Genomic DNA, 20050 nt, shown 5'->3' with positions numbered 1-20050 from the left:
TTTCCAATAGCCTCCAATGTACTTTCTCCATATCATGGTCTACAAAGGTCCTACTACATTTTTTCCTCATCTCTTACCATCCTCCCCATTATCCACTGACCACACTTCTTAAATATGCCAAGATTTTTTCAGATTCAAGGCGTTGAACACACTACTCCTATTATTCGAAATGCCCTATACATACTTCCTCCTTTCCTCTTCCCTCACTTTCAACCAGCCTTTACTAAGCATTCAGTTACATAATCACTTTTAGAAACTGCCAGAGGTACTACTTATCACCATCAGTTCTTTAAATTAGTTATGGGTATATTTCAGAATAGTTCAATGTGGGGCACCTGGCTAGCTCAGTTGGTAGAGCCTGTAACTCTTGATCTTGGAGTTGTAAGTTTGAGTCCCACCCACATTGGGTGTAGAGATTAAACATAAAATCTTAAAAAAAAAAAAAAAAAAAGGAATAGTTCAATGTGTACATTCTAGAAACCCTTGAGAATATTTCTTAATATCAAAAACTTGATAAAAATGTAGAATCCTATCACAACTGGAAATGAAAACAGGCATCAACTATTATCCTATTATATATGACAAAAAAATAAATCCAGGGAAATTAAATAACTTGCCTATTTTATAAGGCTAAATGATAGGTCTTCTGACCCTGTGTTCAGTGAACTAGTCAACCCTCTTCCAATTCTGTTTATTACATTTCCACTTTCTTTAAGATAACCTCAATCATTAAAAAAAAAGTCCTGAAATTCATATGGGATGACAAAGGGCCTCAAAAGTCAAAACAGTCTTGAGAAAGAGCAAAGCTGGAAATATCCCACTTCCTTCAAAACATACTACAAAAGTACAGTAATCAAAATAGTACGGTACTGGCATAAAGACAGACATATATATAAACCAACAGAACAGAATCAAGAGCCCAGAAATAGATTCATGCATATGTAGTCAAATGATCTTCAGCAAGAACAGCAACACTATATAATAGGAAAGAGACTATACAATCTCTTCAATAAATGGTGCTGGAAAACTGGATACCTACATGCAAAAGAGTAAAACCGGACCCTTATCTTACATAACACAAAAAAAACAATTCAAAATGACTTAACTCAAAAAAAACTTAAATGTAAGACCTGAAACTACAAATTTCCTTGAAGAAAATATAGAGAAATAGTTTCATAATATTGGTCTTGGCAATGATTTCTTGGGTATGACACCAAAAGCACAAATAATAAAAGCAAAAATTAGACAATTTGGAGAATGTCACACTAAAAAGCTACTATACGGCAACAACAGAAAAATCAACAGAATGAAAAGATAACCTACAGAATAGGAGAAATACCTGCAAACCATATATCTGATAAGGAGTTAATATCTAAAATACATGTAACTCAACAGGGGGTAGGGGGCCTCAATCACTTTATACTGGCTTAAAAAAATGGGCAAAGTATGTGAACAAACATTTCTTCAAAGACACATACTGGTATATGAAAAGGATGCTCAACATCACTAACATCAAAGAAACCTATCACAAAACTACAATGATGTTCCACATCACATCTGTTATGATAGCCATTAACAAAAAAGAAAATAGTAGGTGTTGGCAAGGATATGGAAAAATTAGACCCTTTGTGCTCTATTGACAGGAATGTAAAATGATGCAGCTCCTATGGAAAACAGTATGGAAGTTCCTCAAAAAAAAGTAAAAATAGAACTCTTATGACCCAGTAATCCAGTACTTATGGGTATTTATGCAAAAGAACTGAAAACATTATTGGTAGCACTATTCACAATAGCCAAGACATGGAAAAAAACCTAAATGTCAATCAGTGGATGGATGGATAAAAGCAATGTGGTATATACCTACAATGGAATATTATTTAGCCTTAAGAAAGAAGCCTCGGGGCACCTGGGTGGCTCAGTTGGTTGAGCGTCCGACTTCAGCTCAGGTCATGATCTCATACTCTGTGAGTTTGAGCCCCGCATCAGGCTCTGTGCTGACAGCTCAGAGCCTGGAGCCTGCTTCAGATTCTGTATCTCCCCCTCTCTCTGCCCCTCCCCTGCTCATGCTCTGTCTCTGTCTCAAAAATAAATAAAAACGTTTAAAAAAAAAAAAAGAAAGAAGCCTCATCACATGTTACAACATGCACAAACTTTGAGGATATTATGCTAAATGAAATAAGCCAGTAATAGAAGGCAAGATACTGTATGATTCCACTTATACAAGGTGTCTAAAGTTGTCAAACTCATAAAAGCAGAAAGCAGAATAGTGGTTGCCAAGGGCTAGCAGGGGCAGAGAAAAATGGGGAGTTGCTATTCAATGGCTATAGAGTTTCAGTCATGTAAGATGAAAAAGTTCTAGAGATCCAATGTGCATATAGTTAGCAATAATGTACCATACACTTAAAAAATGTGTTAAGAGGGTAGATTTCATGTTGTGCTCACTATAATAAAAAGAAAAAAAAAGAAAAAAAAAAAAAGATAACCCCAGTCACTCATCCAAGCTTAGTAACATTGCTTAGGCCTTAGCAGCAAATGAGGAAAACAGCTGGCTCAGCTTGGATAGGGAAGTCTTAGTTGCTAGTACTTATTACAGTAAAATGGCAGCAAGAAGGCAAGGTCTTAAGTGTTGATACAAGTTCTTGACCCAGATTACCTGGTCAACTTTTAAAAAAAAATAATAATGCTGGCTTAAAAGCCAAATTGTATCATATGTAGTGTAGGCAAACAGCTTTTTTTTTTTTAATCCTACTAATCTGTCCTGTGTATGTATGGGTATATACACCCACATGCATGCAAATAATCCTTCACCATAGTACAACCTAGCCAAGAAGATAAAGCTGACTTATAAAGAAAGTGTTACCAAGAACAGAAGAAATACTTTAAATTTCCTATTCTGTACCTATACTGCTACAATGCTCTGATGAAATTCTTATAAAAGACCTGAAAGGACAAGACAACCCTCTGGAGTTCAAACCAACACCACTATTACCCACACAACCAATGTATGTCTTAGGATGGTACAGATGCAATTTGGAGTAGAGGCTTTCAAAATGTTTTTAGCTACAACTCACATGTATGTATTTTTCATATCTGTATACATATCTATATAAAACTAAACAATTTCATCAAATAACATAGTTTAAATGAACATTACTACATATATGCACCTCTTTGTTCTATTTTGCTGCTTAATATTTTAAACACAGCTTACAGTACCAAAATTTCACAAACCACTAATGGACACAAACTAGTTTTAGAAACACTGTACTAGAGCCACAACACTGAACACATGCTACATGATTCAAAATTACAAAGCATATAGCTAAATATCTATAATAAGGGCTTATAGTATACAAATATTTTACTATATTTTTTAATAGTTATTTATTCTTGAGGGAGAGAGAGAGAGCATGAGCAGGGAAAGGACAGAGAGAAAGGGAGACAGAGGATTGGAAGCAGGCTCTGCACTGAGAGCAGAGAGCCCAATGCAGGGCTCAAACTCACAAACTGTGAGATCGTGACCTGAGCTGAAATCAGATGGTCAACCAACTGAGCTAGCCAGGTGCCCCTATAAATAAGGACTTTCTGATGCTGTTTACCAACACTTATGCCTTTGCTCTCTAGGTAGATGTGCTTAAATAATTTAAAAGCTGCTCTTTTCTCTGGGAAGTAAAAGGACAGATTAAAACCTACCTTCTGTTCCCAGAATTCTAATGACTCCCAAGGTATGCACTGGAGATAAACCATATTTGGAGAAGCAGTTCCAGCACAGAGTTAGAATTTCTCCAAAATTATAAATGACAATGTCATAACTAAAATACAGTTTAGGGGTGCCTGGGTGGCTCAGTCGGTTAAGCAACCAACTTCGGCTCAGGTCATGCTCTCACAGTTCATGGGTTCAAGCCCCACGTAGGGCTCTGTGCTGACAACTCAGGGCCTAGAGCCTGCTTCGGATTCTGTGTCTCCCTCTCTCTCTCTACCCCTCATCTGCTTGCTCTCTGTCTTTCTCTCAAAAATAAATAAAACATTTTTAAAAATTAAAAAATAAATAATAAAGTTGAATTATAAAGACTAAATAGTAACTACAAAAACCCATTTCCCTTCTCAAACAAAATAAAGCAGACAAAGTATGATTTTAAGTGTCAGCAGAAAAGGATTATAAAATCAAATACCTAGCCAATTTAAAAATGGGACTTCAAATCATCTTGAACAAAAACAAAAACAAACATGCTCAAGATTCCTTTTCAAAACCCCATCCTCTCTCCAGCAATGTCCCATACATTTTTTTTAATATCCTCCTTCCAACCACATTCCCATAAACTTTGTTTTACTTACCATCCTTCCCCCTTTAACTTACTTTTTTATGATACGAAGAAAGAACAGATGCCTCTAAAATAGGCTCCAAATTTCCTTGGTGGTTGTCATTATCACTTTTCCTTGTACCATCAAGTTGGTGCCCTTTTCTGAGCCTTATATCTGGCTCTGGAGTCCTGCTGCACCCCAATCGGTTTTCTGCTGTCTGGTTCATGGGACAATCAAGCCTTTCTTACAAAGAGATGTTTCTTTCTGTCCCTTCTTCTTGGGAGGATGGATTTTCTGGATACTGAGTTGACTCTAAGGAGAGGAAAGTTATGAATTAACATATTTTAAATAAACACATTAAATGAGTGCTGGAGGAAGACACAGGTTATGTTATTATACACTCAAACAAAGAATGCTAAGCAATCATTAAGAAAAATAAAACAATGTATATAATATCTAGGAAAGACTGCCAAAATCTATTTGTAAATAAAAAAAGCAGTATACAAGACAATGCAGATAATGTTCCCAGAAGTTATAAAACTATAACTGTATATGTACACAGAGTAATTATTGGAAAATACTCAAAACTGTGCTTGGTACACAGAGAAGAACTTAGGGTCTCAAGTGAGAATTCAAATTGGACTAAAAATCAGCCAACTATTTGTTTAACAAATCATTTTGTTCTGTCTGCATTTTTTTTTTTTTACAATATGCCATTACTGTTTCAAATATACTATTTTACAACATACCATTACTTTTTCAATGAAAAACATACCTATCTGCAGAAAGAATACAGCTGGGTCTTATATATCTAATCTCATTTAAACATCACAATGACCCTACAGGGTATATTTTTTGTGTTTCTACTTTTCAGGTAGGGAAACAAAAATTCACCATACTTTGTATGAAACAGGACAAAGTCTGTGACTTTTATAGCACATATTATTGGTAATATTTTGCATATAAATTGTTTAAATGTCTGACATTTCAATATTTGAGTTGTTTTGAATTCTAACTAGACTACTCTGGAAGGCAAGAAACTCAGGACCAGAGAGAGCATACTCCTTTTACATTCCTTGAGTTCCCAGAAAGTACTATGCACATGAATGTTTAATGAATATATGATAAATAATATTTAAATGTTCTTTGTGTAAAAACACTTCCAGAAATCATCACTATCTCTCTAAACTAGACTGTAGTACGTTTCCTAGGTGTTCAATTATTTCAAGTCCTTGACCCTCTTAACTCACATGCAAAACTTAATTTAGACATGTAGTTATATATACTAATAAGGTCATTATCACAGCCAATCCAACTAGAAACACTAAAACATGATAAAGTGAGGGTATGTGTTATGCTATAAATCCCATGAGATTCAAAGTTCTTACTGGGGGAAAGGAAGAGTAGGGCAAAGTGGAAGGGCCTGGATATTATAAAAAGAAGGTAAAATGTGGATCTGGCTTTCATATATATGGGTACTAAAACTAAGAATCAGTCCTAGAATTCAAACTGGACTAAAAATTAGCCAACTATATGTTTAACAAATCATTTGAGTTTGCTTCAGTATTTCTCTAAGGGCTTTCAAAGTTCTGGAGCAAGAACAAATACAAATCTTTAAGGATCACCAAAACTTAGCACGTTCCTATCACATAAGGACCTAAGCAAGCATATTAATAATATTGAGATTATAAACTATGCTATTAATGCCAAATTCTGAAAGAGAAAACAATGTTAATGATTTCTGTTTATTTATGTACACTTCACAAAGCTATTTCACACCCACCATTTCATTTTGTTTCAGGGAAGAGGAAGCTAACATTTACTGCAGATCAACAATTCCGTTAACAAAGTTAAATTCCATACCAGAGAATTTACATGTGGTATCTCACATAACCCTAATATATAGCCCCCTGGGATATTTTATCTCTCATTTTATAGATGTGGAAACTGAGACTTGGAGATTAGTTAATTTATTCAAGACCATTAGTCAAGAGGAGCAGCTGGAATTTATATCCAGGTCTTTCTGGCCTGCACAATATCCATGTTCTTTCTATACCCAAAAGATTAAGATTGGGGGGGAAAGGGCGCCTGGGTGGCGCAGTCGGTTGAGCGTCCGACTTCAGCCAGGTCACGATCTCGCGGTCCGTGAGTTCGAGTCCCGCGTCGGGCTCTGGGCTGGTGGCTCGGAGCCTGGAGCCTGTTTCCGATTCTGTGTCTCCCTCTCTCTGTGCCCCTCCCCCGTTCATGCTCTGTCTCTCTCTGTCCCAAAAATAAATAAAAAACGTTGAAAAAAAAATTAAAAAAAAAAAAGATTGGGGGGGAAAAAAAAGATAAAAACTTGAACCCTAAAGTCATTTCGCTCACATGGCAAGTAAACTACAGAATCAGAATCTTTATTCACAAATTGTAGCAAGTAAAATAAAGTTTACTGCAAAGTAGCCTTGAAATATGACCACACTAAACTTCTCCTAAGTGGGAGCTATACATGGAGGAGTATTGCTCATTTATGAGAATATAAATGGAATGTTCTATTAAGTTAGAATTGTTTTGTAATCCACAACTCAGAAAGAAAAAAAAAAGCAAATAATAAGAAATAAGTTTTCCAGGGGCACAGTCGACTAAGCTCTCTGATTTCAGCTTAGATCATGATCTTGAGGTTTGTGAGTTTGAGTCTTGCGTCCGGCTCTGCACTGACAGTACGAAGTCGGCTTGGGATTCTCTTCTGTCTCCCTCTCTTTCTGCCCTTCCCCTCGCTCACCAGCACTCTCTCGCAAAATAAATAAACAGAAAAGAAAAGAGAAGAAGGGAAGGGAAGGGAAGGGAAAGAAGGGAAAGAAGGGAAAGAAGGGAAAGAAGGGAAAGAAGGGAAAGAAAGGGAAAGAAAGGAAAAGAAAGGAAAAGAAAGGGAAAAGGGAAGGGGAAGGAAGGGAAAGGGGAAGGGAGAGTAGAGTGGCAGGAGCAGGGAGGAGGAAGAAAATCTTAGGTCTGTCCCACCAAATATCTTATAGATCTTCTGCTGCATGGCCTTCATAAAAGAAACACCATGACAACTGGACTTACTCCTAGAATGCAAGACTAGTTCAATACAGATAAATCCATCAATGTAATACATCGCATTAATAAAATGAAGGAAAAACACATAAGCATCACAACCGATGCAGAAAAAACACTTGACAAGATTCAACACCTTTTCATGATAAAAACACTCAGTAAAACAGGAAGAGAAGGAAATGTTCACAAAAGTCATATATGGAAAAAAAAAAACCCTAGCAAACGTCATAATAGTGAAAGACTTAAAACTTTTTCTCTAAGATCAGAATTTTGTACTTCATGTATCTGTTCCAATATAAATTTAATAATTCTAAAAATTAATAAAAAATGAAAATAGTCAAAAGCACTAAATATAGTTTTTACTACCAAAATCATTAAGTATAGGTACCTTTTAAGATTTTCCAAGTATTCAGGGATGCCTGGGTGGCTCAGTAGGTTAAGTGTCTGGCTCAGGTCATGATCTCACAGTTCGTGGGTTCGGGCCCCACACTGGGTTCTGTGCTGGCAGCTCAGAGCCTGAAGCCTGCTTTGGATCTGTGTCTCCCTCTCTCTCTGCCCCTCCTCTGCTCATGCTCTCTCTCTTTCTCTCCCTCAAAAATAAGTAAACATTAAAAAAAAATAAAATTTTCCAAGTATTCAGAACATAAAAGAAAATTAAGCATTCCTTTCTGCATTTTTTTCTTTTTTAGAGAGAGAAGCGCACGCACTTACAAGCAGGGGAGACGGGCAGAAGGAGAGAGAAAGAGGGAGAGGGAGAGAGAGAGAGAGAGAGAGAGAGAGGAAGAGGGAGGGGAGGAGGGAGGGGAGGAGAGAGAGGGAGAAAGAGAGGGAGGGAGGGAGGGAGGGAGGGAGAGAGAGAGAGAGAGAGAGAGAGAGAGAGAGAGAGAGAGAATCTCAAGCAAGCTCGACACTCAAGTGTAAAACGCGACACGGGGCTCAATCCCATGACCTTGGGATCACGACCTGAGCCAAGGTCAAGAGTCTGACACTCAAACGAGCCACCCAGGCACCCCACCTTTCCATATTTTACATAAACTGTCCTATAACCTGAGTCTGAAACCATTAAAAGACTGATCATGAAATGACAACTCCAAAGGTCACATTTTTAATGTAATAAAAAAAGTTACATTATTTTATATATATAACTTTTGTACATAGTACAGCCTATTCATCACATACAGCTCTCTTAAGCCAGACCTTTATACAAATAGAAATTACCAAAAATGATCAATTTTTAGTTTTAACAATTCAAAATAACACCTACCAATAACAGTATGTGGATATCTGAGTTAGATGTTTCACAGAATTTGAGCTATTGCCTGCCAATGCCACTTGACAAATTTGGGGCTGTCATAAATCTCTTTTCACAAGCAGTATTTTTTTTTTATTTTTTTTTTTAACGTTTATTTATTTTTGAGACAGAGAGAGACAGAGCATGAATGGGGGAGGGTCAGAGAGAGGGAGACACAGAATCTGAAACAGGCTCCAGGCTCCGAGCTGTCAGCACAGAGCCCGATGCGGGGCTCAAACTCACGGACCGTGAGATCATGACCTGAGCCGAAGTCGGCCGCTTAACCGACTGAGCCACCCAGGCGCCCCTCACAAGCAGTATTTTTTAATGATTCTCTAAGAGCTGTACTTTGCAAATGCCTTTAGAATTGCTATAATCTCTAGGGGAGGAGTCAACATGGTGGAGAAGTAGGGGGATCCAAAGTTCCCTCATCCCTCAAACACAGCAGTATTAAGGCCAGAAGACTGGGAATTCCAGGAATCTGGGCTACAGTGACAGAAACATCTCCAGGGACCCATGGGACAACTAGACAGGCTATAGGTGTGTGATTGCAAACTAGGAGAGATAAAACGGGTGGCACAGGCACAGATGGGAGATTTCCCCTCGGTGGAGAGAAAAAAGGAAGAGAAAGGGAGGCTGTGGAAACGTAGGACTGTATTTGGACAAGAGAAAAACCACAGACCTGGGAACAGAAAAAACAGAAGGAACCAATTTCTACCTCATTCTAGGGTGGCAGGGCTTTCTCCAGACTGGAGCCACCCTGTGCATGCACCTGGGGAGGAGGGGAGCCAGCCTCAGTCTCCGTAGCCAGCTCAGAGGCACAGTCAGAGACAGCAATCCTCTCCCTTGAATGCTGTGGGAAGAAGGCAAAAAGCCATTCCAAGAACAAAAGACTCTGCAGGTTCCTGCCAGCCAGAGGCCCCTTACCAGCTGAGCAGAGTAGTGCTACCCCAGAACTGGGGCACAGAGCAGGATCCTTTAAGACGTCCAACAAACCTGCTCACTCATGCCCGCCTAGCACTGTGAGGAGCCAGAGGCCCTTTGTTGGCTTCTGGAGTGGCACTTCCCCAGAACCAGGAAACTTGGAGCGGGATCCTTTAAGATATCAGGGTTTGAATCCCAGCCAAGCACTTTGGAGGTGCAGGAGACTGTGGAGCACACTTGCCCAGCACAGTGAGGATGGCCTGAACAGAGTGGTTTGGGACACCCAGTCCAGGGGGAAAGAGACTGGGATATCGCCATTTTCCTCCCCATCACCAACAAGGTGGGGCTTCAGGGAACGGATGAGGGGCCCACAGTGGAGGCGGGACCACCTACACCAAACCACACCCCTCTGGGCCTGGTAACTGCATGTCTACCTGAGCAAGATTGACAATGACCAGACCAGACAGACCCTCCTCCAGACCAGCACTGCCACCAGTTCCAAGGCACCATCAGGTATCAGTCCAGCATTTTTGCATTTTCTGATTTGATTCTTGGTCAATTCTTATTTTATATTTTATATATACATATAAAATAATATGTATCTTTTTCCTTCTTCCTTTTCTTCTGCTTATTCCTTCCCTTCTCTATTCTGGTTACTAAGGTTATTGAGTTGTTTAAGCAGACATTTTTAATCTATTCTTTTTACACCTCTTCTTTATCTCCTTCTTTATTTTCCTCTCTCTCTCTCTCTCTCTCTCTCTCTCTCTCTGGATTAAGCCGTATAGTTTCTCTGATTCTCTGCCTGGTCAATTTTTTTGTTTGTTTGTTTTCTTTTTCCCTACCCGTCATTTCTCTTTTTGTATGGGATAGCCTTCTTCTACCATACCCCCCTTTTTCTTTTTTTAAAATTTTTTCCAGGGTTACTTCGATGAACAAATCAAAGCTTACCTGGTGGAAGGCCCAAACCACCACTACAAGTAGGAAGATAAAGCACCCAGAGTCACAACAAGAGACAGCATGCAACACACTCCAAAAACACGTCCTGAAGGACCAGGCCCTGGATAGTTTATGACCCCATTTTAATATAATAGTGCTTCCAGGTGTAGGACACATAATAAGCTTTTAAAACACATAAGGTACAGAAAACTACCCAAAATGAAAAAATGGAAGAATTCTCCTCAAAAGAAATTCTAGGAAGAAATGACAAGAGAGGAAGAAATGACAGCTAGAGATTTTAGATTAATAGTCATAAGATTAATAGCTGGGCTTGAAAAAAGTGTAGAAGACAGCAGAGAATCTATTGCTGCAGAGATCAAGGAACTAAGGAATAGTCACAATGAATTCAGAAATGCTGTAAATGAGGTTCAAAATAAACCAGACGCAGTGACATCAAGGATGGAGAAAGCAGAGGGGAGAATAAGTGAAATAGAAGATAAAATTATGGAAAACGATGAAGCCAAGAAAGAGATAAGAAAATACCACACCACAAGGGGAGAATTAGAGAACTAAGTGATTCAGTGAAACATAGTAATATCCATATCATAAGAATTCCAAAAGAAGAGCAAGAAAAAGGGGCAGAAGGTTTATTTGAACACAATTATAGCTGAGAACGTCTCTAATTTGGAGAAGGAGGCAGACATCCATATCCAGGAGGCACAAAGAACTCCCTTCAGATTTAACAAGAATAAGTCTTCTCCAAGGCATTTCACAGTGAAATTGGCAAAATATAAAGATAAAAAGATAATTCTGAAAGCAGCCAGAGACAAACAGGCCTTAATCTACAAGGGTAGACACATAAGGGTAGTAGCAGACCTGTCCACTGAAACTTGGCAGGTCAGAAGGGAGGGGCAGGAAATATTCAATGTGCTGAATAGGAAAAATATGCAGCCAAGAATCCTTTATCCAGCAGAGCTGTTATTCAGAATAGACGGAGAGATAAAGGTTCCCAGACAAAAAATTAAGGAGTTCATGACCACTAAACCAGCCCTGCAAGAGATCCTAATGGGGACTCTGTGAGTGGAATGCTACAAAGACCACAAGGGACCAGAGACATCACCACAAGCATTAAACCTACAGATAACACAATGACTCTAAATCCATATCTTTCAATAATGCTGAATGTAAATGAACTAAATGCTGCAATCAAAAGATACAGGGTATCAGAATGGATAAAAAAAAACAAGATCCATCTATATGCTATCTATGAGAGACTCATTTTAGACCTGAAAACACCTTCAGATTGAAAGTGAGAAGATGGAGAACCATCTATCATGCTACTGGAAGTCAAAACAAAGCTGGAGTAGCCATACTTAGACAAACTAGATTTTCAACTAAAGGCTGTAACAAGAGATGAAAAAGGGCATTATATCATAATTGCAGGGTCTATCCATCAAGATAAGCCAACAATCACAAATGTTTACACCCCCAACTTGGAGGCACCCCAATATATAAATCAATTAATCACAAACATAAGCAATCTTATTGGTAAGAATACAGTAATTGCAGGGGACCTTAATATTCCACTTAAAACAATGGACAGATCATCTAGGCAGAAAATCAATAAAGAAATAATGGCCTTGAATGATACACTGGACCAGATGGATTTGACAGATATATTAAGAACTATTCATCCAAAAGCAGAATACACATTCTTCTCAAGTGCACATGGAACATCCTCCAAGATAGATCATATACTAGGTTACAAAATAGCCCTCAATAAATATAAAAGAATTGAGATCATACCATGCGTATTTTCAGATCACAATGCTATGAAACTTAAAATCAACCACAAGAAAAAATTTGGAAAACCCCCAAATGCATGGAGGTTAAAGAACATTTCTTCAGAAAAAGAATGAATGGGTCAACCAAGCAATTAAAGAAGAAATTTAAAAATATACGAAAGCAAATGAAAATGAAAACATGACAGTCCAAAGGCAGTCTTAAGGGGAAAATACATTGCCATCCAGGCCTATCTCAAGAAACAAGAAAAATCTCAAACACAAAATCTAACCATACATCTAAAGGAACTAGAAGCACAACAGCAAAGAAACCCCAAAGCCACCAGAAGAAGAGAAATAATAAAGATTAGAGCAGAAATAAACAATATAGAATCAAAAAAAAAAAAAACAAAAAACCAGCAGAACGGATCAATGAATTTAAGAGCTGGTTTTTTGGAAAAATAAAACTGATAAACCCCTAGCCAGAATTCTCAAAAAGAAAAGAGAACCCAAATAGATGAAATCACGAATGAAAGAGGAGAGATCACAACCAACACCACAGAAATACAAATATTAGAGAATACTATGAAAAAGCATGCCAACAAACTGGACAACCTGGAAGAAATGGACAAATTCCTAGACACCCACACACTACCAAAACTCAGGAAGAAATAGAAAATTTGAACAGACCCATAACCAACAAAGAAATTGAATCAGTTATCAAAAATCTCCCAACAAATAAAAGTCCTGGGATGGCTTCCCAGGGGAATTCCACCAGACATTTAAAGCAGAGTTAATGTCTATCTTCTCAAGCTGTTCCAAAAAACAGAAACGGAAGGAAAGCTTCCAGACTCATTCTATGAAGCCAGCATTACCTTGATTCCCAAACCAGAGAACCCACTAAAAAGGACAATTACAGGCCAATATCACTCAGGAACATGGATGAAAAAATTCTCAACAAGATACTTGCAAATCGAACTCAACAGTATATTAAAAGAATTATTCACCATGATCAAGTGGGATTCATTCCTGGGCTGCAGGGCTGGTTCAATACTTGCAAATCAATCCATGTGATACATCACATTAATAGAATAAAGGATAAGAACCATATGATCCTATCAACAGGTGCAGAAAAAGCATCTGACAAAATACAGCATCCTTTCTTAATAAAAACCCTCAAGAAAATCGGGATAGAAGGAACATATCTTATATCATAAAAAGCCCATGAAAAGCCCATAGCCAATATCATCCTCAATGTGGAAAACCAGAGTTTTCCCCAAGATCAGGAACATGACAGGAACACGGCAGGAATGCACTCTCACCACTGTTGTTTAACATAGTGTTGGAAGTCCTAGCCTCAGCAGACAACAGAATGAAATAAAGGGTATCCAAATTGGCAAAGAAGTCAAACGTTCACTTTTCACAGATGACATGATACTCTACGTGGAAAACCCGTAAGACTCCACCAAAAAGCTGCTAGAACTGATACGTGAATTCAGCAAAGTCACGGGATACAAAATCAATGTACAGAAATCAGCTGCATTTCTATACATCAACAATAAAGCAACAGAAAGAGAAATCAAGAAATTGAGCCGATTTACAATTGCACCAAGAACCATAAAATACCTAGGAATAAACCTAACCAAAGATGTAGAAGATCTGTAGGCTGAAAACTATAGAAAACTTATGAAAGAAATTAAAGACACAAAGAAATGGAAAAACATTCCATGCTCATAGACTGGGAGAACAAATATAGTTAAAATGTCAGTACTACCCAAAGCAATCTACACATTCAATCCCAACCAAAATTGCACCAGCATTCTTCTCAAAACTAGAACAAACAATTGTAAAATTTATATGGAACCACAAAAGACCCCGAATAGCCAAAGTAATGTTGAAAAAGAAAACTAAAGCGGGAGGCATCACAATCCCAGGCTTTAGCCTCTACTACAAAGCTGTAATCATCAAGACAGTACGGTATTGGCACAAAACAGACACATAGACCAATGGAATAGAACAGAGAACCCAGAACTGGACCTACAAATACATGCTCAACTAATCTTTGACAAAGCAGGAAAGAGTATCCAATGGAATAAAGACAGTCTCTTCAGCAAATGGTGCTGGAAGTACTGGACAGCAACATGCAGAAGAATGAAACTGGACCACTTTCTTACACCATACACAAAAACAAACTCAAAATGGATGAAAGACCTAAATGTGAGACAGGAAACCATCAAAATCCTAGAAGAGAAAACAGGCAACAACTTCTTTGACCTCAACCGCAGCAACTTCTTACTCAACCCGTCTCTGAAGGCAGGAGAAATAAAAGCAAAAATTAACTATTGGGACCCCCTCAAGATAAAAAGCTTCTGCACTGCAAAGGAAACAATCAATAAAACTAAAAAATAACCAACAGAATGGAAGAAGGTATTTGCAAATGACTTACAGATAAAGGGTTAGTATCCAAAATCTATAAAGAACTTATCAAACTAAACACATGAAAAATAAATCAGTGAAGAAGTGGGCAGAAGACATGAATAGACACTTTTCCAAAGAAGACATCCAGATGGCCAACAGACACAAGAAAAGATGCTTAACATCACTCATCAGTGAAATACAAATCAAAACCACAATGAGATACCACCTCACACCTGTCAGAGTGGCTAAAATTAACTCAGGAAACAACAGATGGTGGCAAGGATGCACAGAGAGGATCTCTTTTGCACTACTGGTGGGAACACAAACTGGTGCAGCCTCTCTGGAAAAGTGTGGAGGTTCCTCAAAAAATTAAAAATAGAACTATCCTATGACCTAGGCAATTGCACTACTAGGAATTTATCCAAAAGATACAGGAGTGCTAATTCATAGGTCCATTTATACCCCAATATTAATAGCAGTACTTTCAACAATACCCAAATCATGGAAAGAGCCCAAATGTCCATCAACTGATGAATGGATAAAGAAGATGTGGTTTATATATACAATGGAATACTACTTGGCAAAGAGAAAGAATGAAATCCTGCCATTTGCAATGACACGAATGGAACTGGAAGGTATTATGCTAAGTGAAGTAAGTCAGTCAGAGAAAGAGATATCATATGTTTTCACTCATAGGTGGAACTTGAGAAAATTAATAGAAGACCATGGGGGAAGGTAAGGGGAAAAAACTGTTTCAAACACAGAGGGAGGCAAACACATAAAAGACTCTTAAATACAGAGAACAAACTGAGAGTTGGGGGGGGGGGGGCGGGGGACAGAGCAGAGATGGAAATGAGTGATGGGCACTGAGGAGGGCACTTGTTGGGATGAGCACTGGATGTTGTATGTAAGCAATAAAGCACGGGAATCTACCCCCGAAACCAAAAGCACACTGTATACAATGTATGTTAGCTAACTTGACAATAAATATTTAAAAAAAAAAAAAAAAAAAGGAAAGAAAGAATTGCTATAATCTCCCTGAATAAGAAAGTAACACAACTAAACCCTTCAATTCCCTACTTTTCATAAGGAAAATAAAACAAAACTTGGTGGTCTTGAGATAAAGAAGGCTGCTATCATATTAACCTTACTTTTGTACATTCCATTCAGAACCTCGAATTACTAAATTCTTTCTTCTAGTAGGTGCCTATCTTATGGCTGGGGGACCTAAGCCTCAGAGGTAGAGATCTAACAACGGAAGTAAGTAGCAAAAATCAGATCCAGATCTCACAACTGACTCCCAATGAGTTCAAATTCTTGGTATTAGAATGTTTCAAATCTCAAAAAGACCATCTTAATCTATTAAATCTCATCTCTACCTATCATTATGTTATATACCATACCTACTTTCACCTAAGGGCTATTCCACTTTAAAAACATTTACCTTGGAATAAAGAGCTCTATCTCTAAAGAAAATCACTTAATGGCATTCATGGTCATTCCATTAAACCTGACATTTATTATTTTATAAGACTCTCCAAGGCTTTTTAGTTCCAGACAGGTTATTTGTCCCAAAGGTACACTTTCTGGCAAAGTATGAATGCCCTACATGTTTTCTAGTGATTCCTAGCCTGTCAGTTGGCCACTGAATTAAATAAACCAAACCACTGTTTATTAACCTTATATTTTCCTGCTTAATGATTTAAGGCTTTACCTTTCTAAGTTATACTCTTCAACTTGCTGATTCAACAATCAACTTGCTAATACTATAGATTTACTTGCCTTAAAGGATAGTATTACACAACATTATTGCTAAAGATATTCCTCCCTTATCTCAAATCGCCATATCCAATCCATTAGCAAAATGTTATAGATTTTACCTCCAAAATACCTCTCAAATTATTTCCATTTCTTTTCCTTTCCTCTGTCACACTTCTTAAGCCAGGTTATCCAGTATTCTCTGACCAAGAATACTTCTGATAGGGGCACCCAGGTGGCTCAGTTCATTAAGTATCCAACTCCTGATTTCAGCTCAGGTCATGATCTCAGGGTTCATGAGTTCAAGCCCGGCATTGGTCTCTGTGCTGACAGCACAGAGCCTGCTTGGGATTGTCTCTCTTCCTTTCTCTCTGGCCCTTTCCCACTCACGCTCACTCTCTCTCAAAATAAATAAACTTAAGAAAATAAAATTTAATTTGAAAAAACAAAGCATACTTTTGATAATCCCCTAATGGGTCTCCCTGTCTCTCTTATACCTACAGTCCTCTATACAATGGCCAAAGTGCTCTTTCAAACAGAAAAATCGTACCAATTATCCCACTAAAATCCTTCCAGTACATTTTATTCCTTGTGCAAAGGAAAACCAAAATCTTTTCCATAATCTCCACAAGGTCCTTCATGATTTTGTCTCTGTCAATCTCTCCAATTTAACTCATAAAGCTCACTCATCGGTTCACTTATTCTTTTAATCCTTGTCTATACCAATCTTGATCATCATCAGGACCTGGAAAAAGACCTGATCCCTAGAGTCACCTTTTGTAAAAACTCTTACATGACCATTCTTACCTAACACAGCATTACCCCATCCTCCATACCAGTCACTGATAGCACTTTACACTGTTTAATTTCCTTCATAGCACTTCCCACTCTCAAATCATATTTTTACTTGTTCCCTTTTTTATTATCTATCTTGCCCCACTAAACCATCAGTTCCAAAAGTGTTAAACCTGGTCTGTCCTGTTCACCACATGTATCTCTAACAGTGTCTGTCATATAGTACACCCTCAAAATTTATTTATTTCTCTTTCAACTCAATTACTGCCCCTTCCCTCCCCTCCCCCCCAAAAGAAGCCTTTATGGAAGTTATTTTCCCCACCAAAAAAAAAAAAAAAAAAGAATTTTTATGGCAGTATAAAATTAAACAAGAAATCTTGAAGAGAATCTCTTTCAAAAAATGTTATTCTTTAAAACAAGTGACCTACCCCCAAATATATTTGAGATGGGTTTTTTATTGTTACTAATTAATGTAACTATTTATTCTTATTTTTAAGAAAAATATTCCTGTGCTCTTAAAAGGAAATATAAATCTGAAGATTTAAATAGAGAAAAAAATCCATGAAAATGCCTTCATCATTCAACACAGAAGAAAATCTTGTCTCTTAAATGTACTCACTCCATTAATAAGCATGCTTATGAAGCTGCCAGATAGTTTTGAGTAGCAGAGTTTATCCACCCTCAAAAGGTGATGGTGGGAAGAAAGGAGAAACCAGCATAACTAGCAATTTGAGATAAGATGGTTTCTGCTGGCTGGAGAATTCACCTAATATAGTATTTTATTCTTTTAGGTTCTGGAATTCTTCCAGACACACTTTAAACAAAAACAGTAAGAGAGGGAGGAAAATACAAACTCCCTAGGCAGGGGGATAAAGGGCTGTTTTGTTTTCTCTAAAACAAGAAATGACAGAATTGGAGCTTTATTGGCTGACATGACAAATTAAATACAATTTGTAAATAAAACAAAGTAATAAAACTCATCAAGGTGTGCCCATAAGGGAATAACACATTAAAATCAAGTAGTGATAATATTCTAACATTTACTTCCACCCCTGAATAGGAAAAAAAAAAAAATTTTTAAGTGAATTTGACACCTGAAAACTCTAATAAGACACTGACCAAATCTTAAATTCCAAGTATGAATATGGAAAAGTGTTGGAGTAATGCTGTCTTTAAAAGTCAGTATAACAAACCGTGTTTTTTGCATTATGGGAAAACTAATCACTCACTGACTTCTTTAAGAACCCATACTTCTATTTGGTAAACTTGGAAATTATTGCACCTAATACCATGAAGACAACTAGGTACCAACTCTAGAGGGAATGGACTAATTTTGAAACAATTCAGCAGAAAACCTAAAGCCTGGTAACAAACATACATTTTCTATATGACAAATTATTAACACTCTTTGTTTAAAAAAAAAATCCCCAAGTATCTTGGGTACTCTCTTTAAAAACAAAAACAAATACAACTTCAACTATGAAAAGCACACTGAAATATACTTAAACGATCTGTCTGAAGAACAAGTATTTAGACATTGAATATCCAACAAAAGGAGACCACCATTTCAAACAGAAATAAATATACATTATTTAATATAAACATATATTGTCAAGTATCCTTTATCTGATTTATTCTTCATAACCACTGTAAAGATTCAATACTTCCCATCTACAGCTGAGGAATCTGAGGCTCAGACAGGTTGAGCAGGTAACTCAAAGCCTCACAGCTGGCAAATGGAAGAAGAGAGTTCAAACTCAGGTGTTTCACACTTTCCAGTCAGCCATGATGCTCTAAGTGGAAATGAAAATAGACCAACAATATGCACAGTAACTCTGACCAAATTTTTTGTGCCAAAAATAGGGTGCAAGGTTTAACTAGAAATATATTTTCCTGATTTTATTTTAAGTTTATTTAGTTATTTTGAAAGAAAGAGAAAGCACACATGGGGGCAGGGTAGAGAGAGATGGAGAGAGATAATCCCAAGCAGGCTCTGCGCTCAGCAAGGAGCCCAAGACAGGGCCTGATCTCACAAGTGTGAGATCACGACCTGAGCCGATATCAAGAGTCACACACTTAACCGAATGAACCACTCAGGTGCCTCTGTATTTTCCTAACTTTAAATTTCTATATTTGAAATGCAGCTCCAAAAAATCTAATTTAATAATCTACAAAAAAATTTTTTTTGATTCAGTAATTCTATTGATATTGATATTGATATTTAAAACTTGCAAAAAAAGAAGTTAATGCAGGTCTCAAGAGTCTAATTACTCTTAGGGCTATCTCCAAGAGCATGCTATCTCAAGGAAATCCTGTTTCCCCACCTATAAAAAGCAGTATTTGTGAAAAAATCTTATTTAATTACACTAAATGCACATTTAGTGTTCTAAAGTAATCAAGAACAGAAGATACAGATAACAAACATTAATTTTTGAACAAAAAAAACCACAGTATCACCACTTTCTTAAGGGAAACCATTGAGAAGCTTAAAAGCTAAACAGTTAGACCTTAGAATTACACATAACCTGGTATTACTCTTGTTTAGATAGCAATATAAACTGCAGTAAACCTCCAATCTACATAGAACAAGACTTGCAGACCTAGTTATATATCAAGAATTATCTAAAAAACAGCCATGACTCCTTGACCTAAAATCCTACGCTTTCAAATTTCTCTTTGAAACTGATACTAAAGCAATACAAAAACAGGAAAATCCATATGCACAAAAGTATTTATTTTGGGGAGAAAAAAAAGCAATTAACCATTCTTGTGTTTTTTTATTAGAATATTAAAT

At 37.3% G+C, this 20050-nt stretch overlaps 1 protein-coding gene across 5 annotated transcripts in view; it reads right to left on the bottom strand.

The window, feature by feature from the left end:
- The window catches only part of ADIPOR2 (adiponectin receptor 2), a 91483-nt gene that overhangs the window by 39493 nt on the left and 31940 nt on the right, over positions 1-20050 (bottom strand). For 4 of the 5 annotated variants that reach the window (XM_058744166.1, XM_058744165.1, XM_058744163.1 and 1 more), the window contains exon 2: positions 4358-4614. In XM_058744166.1, the coding sequence (XP_058600149.1) occupies positions 4358-4528 (171 nt within the window). In that variant the 5' untranslated portion in view covers positions 4529-4614. Of the gene's footprint in view, positions 1-4357; positions 4615-7741; positions 7892-20050 lie in introns of those variants that run through there. The other variant, XM_058744167.1, reaches the window with a different exon arrangement.

The sequence above is a fragment of the Neofelis nebulosa genome, chromosome 8 (assembly GCF_028018385.1).
Source record: "Neofelis nebulosa isolate mNeoNeb1 chromosome 8, mNeoNeb1.pri, whole genome shotgun sequence".
Taxonomy (NCBI): domain Eukaryota; kingdom Metazoa; phylum Chordata; class Mammalia; order Carnivora; family Felidae; genus Neofelis; species Neofelis nebulosa.
This window is presented reverse-complemented; position numbering and strand designations above follow the sequence as displayed.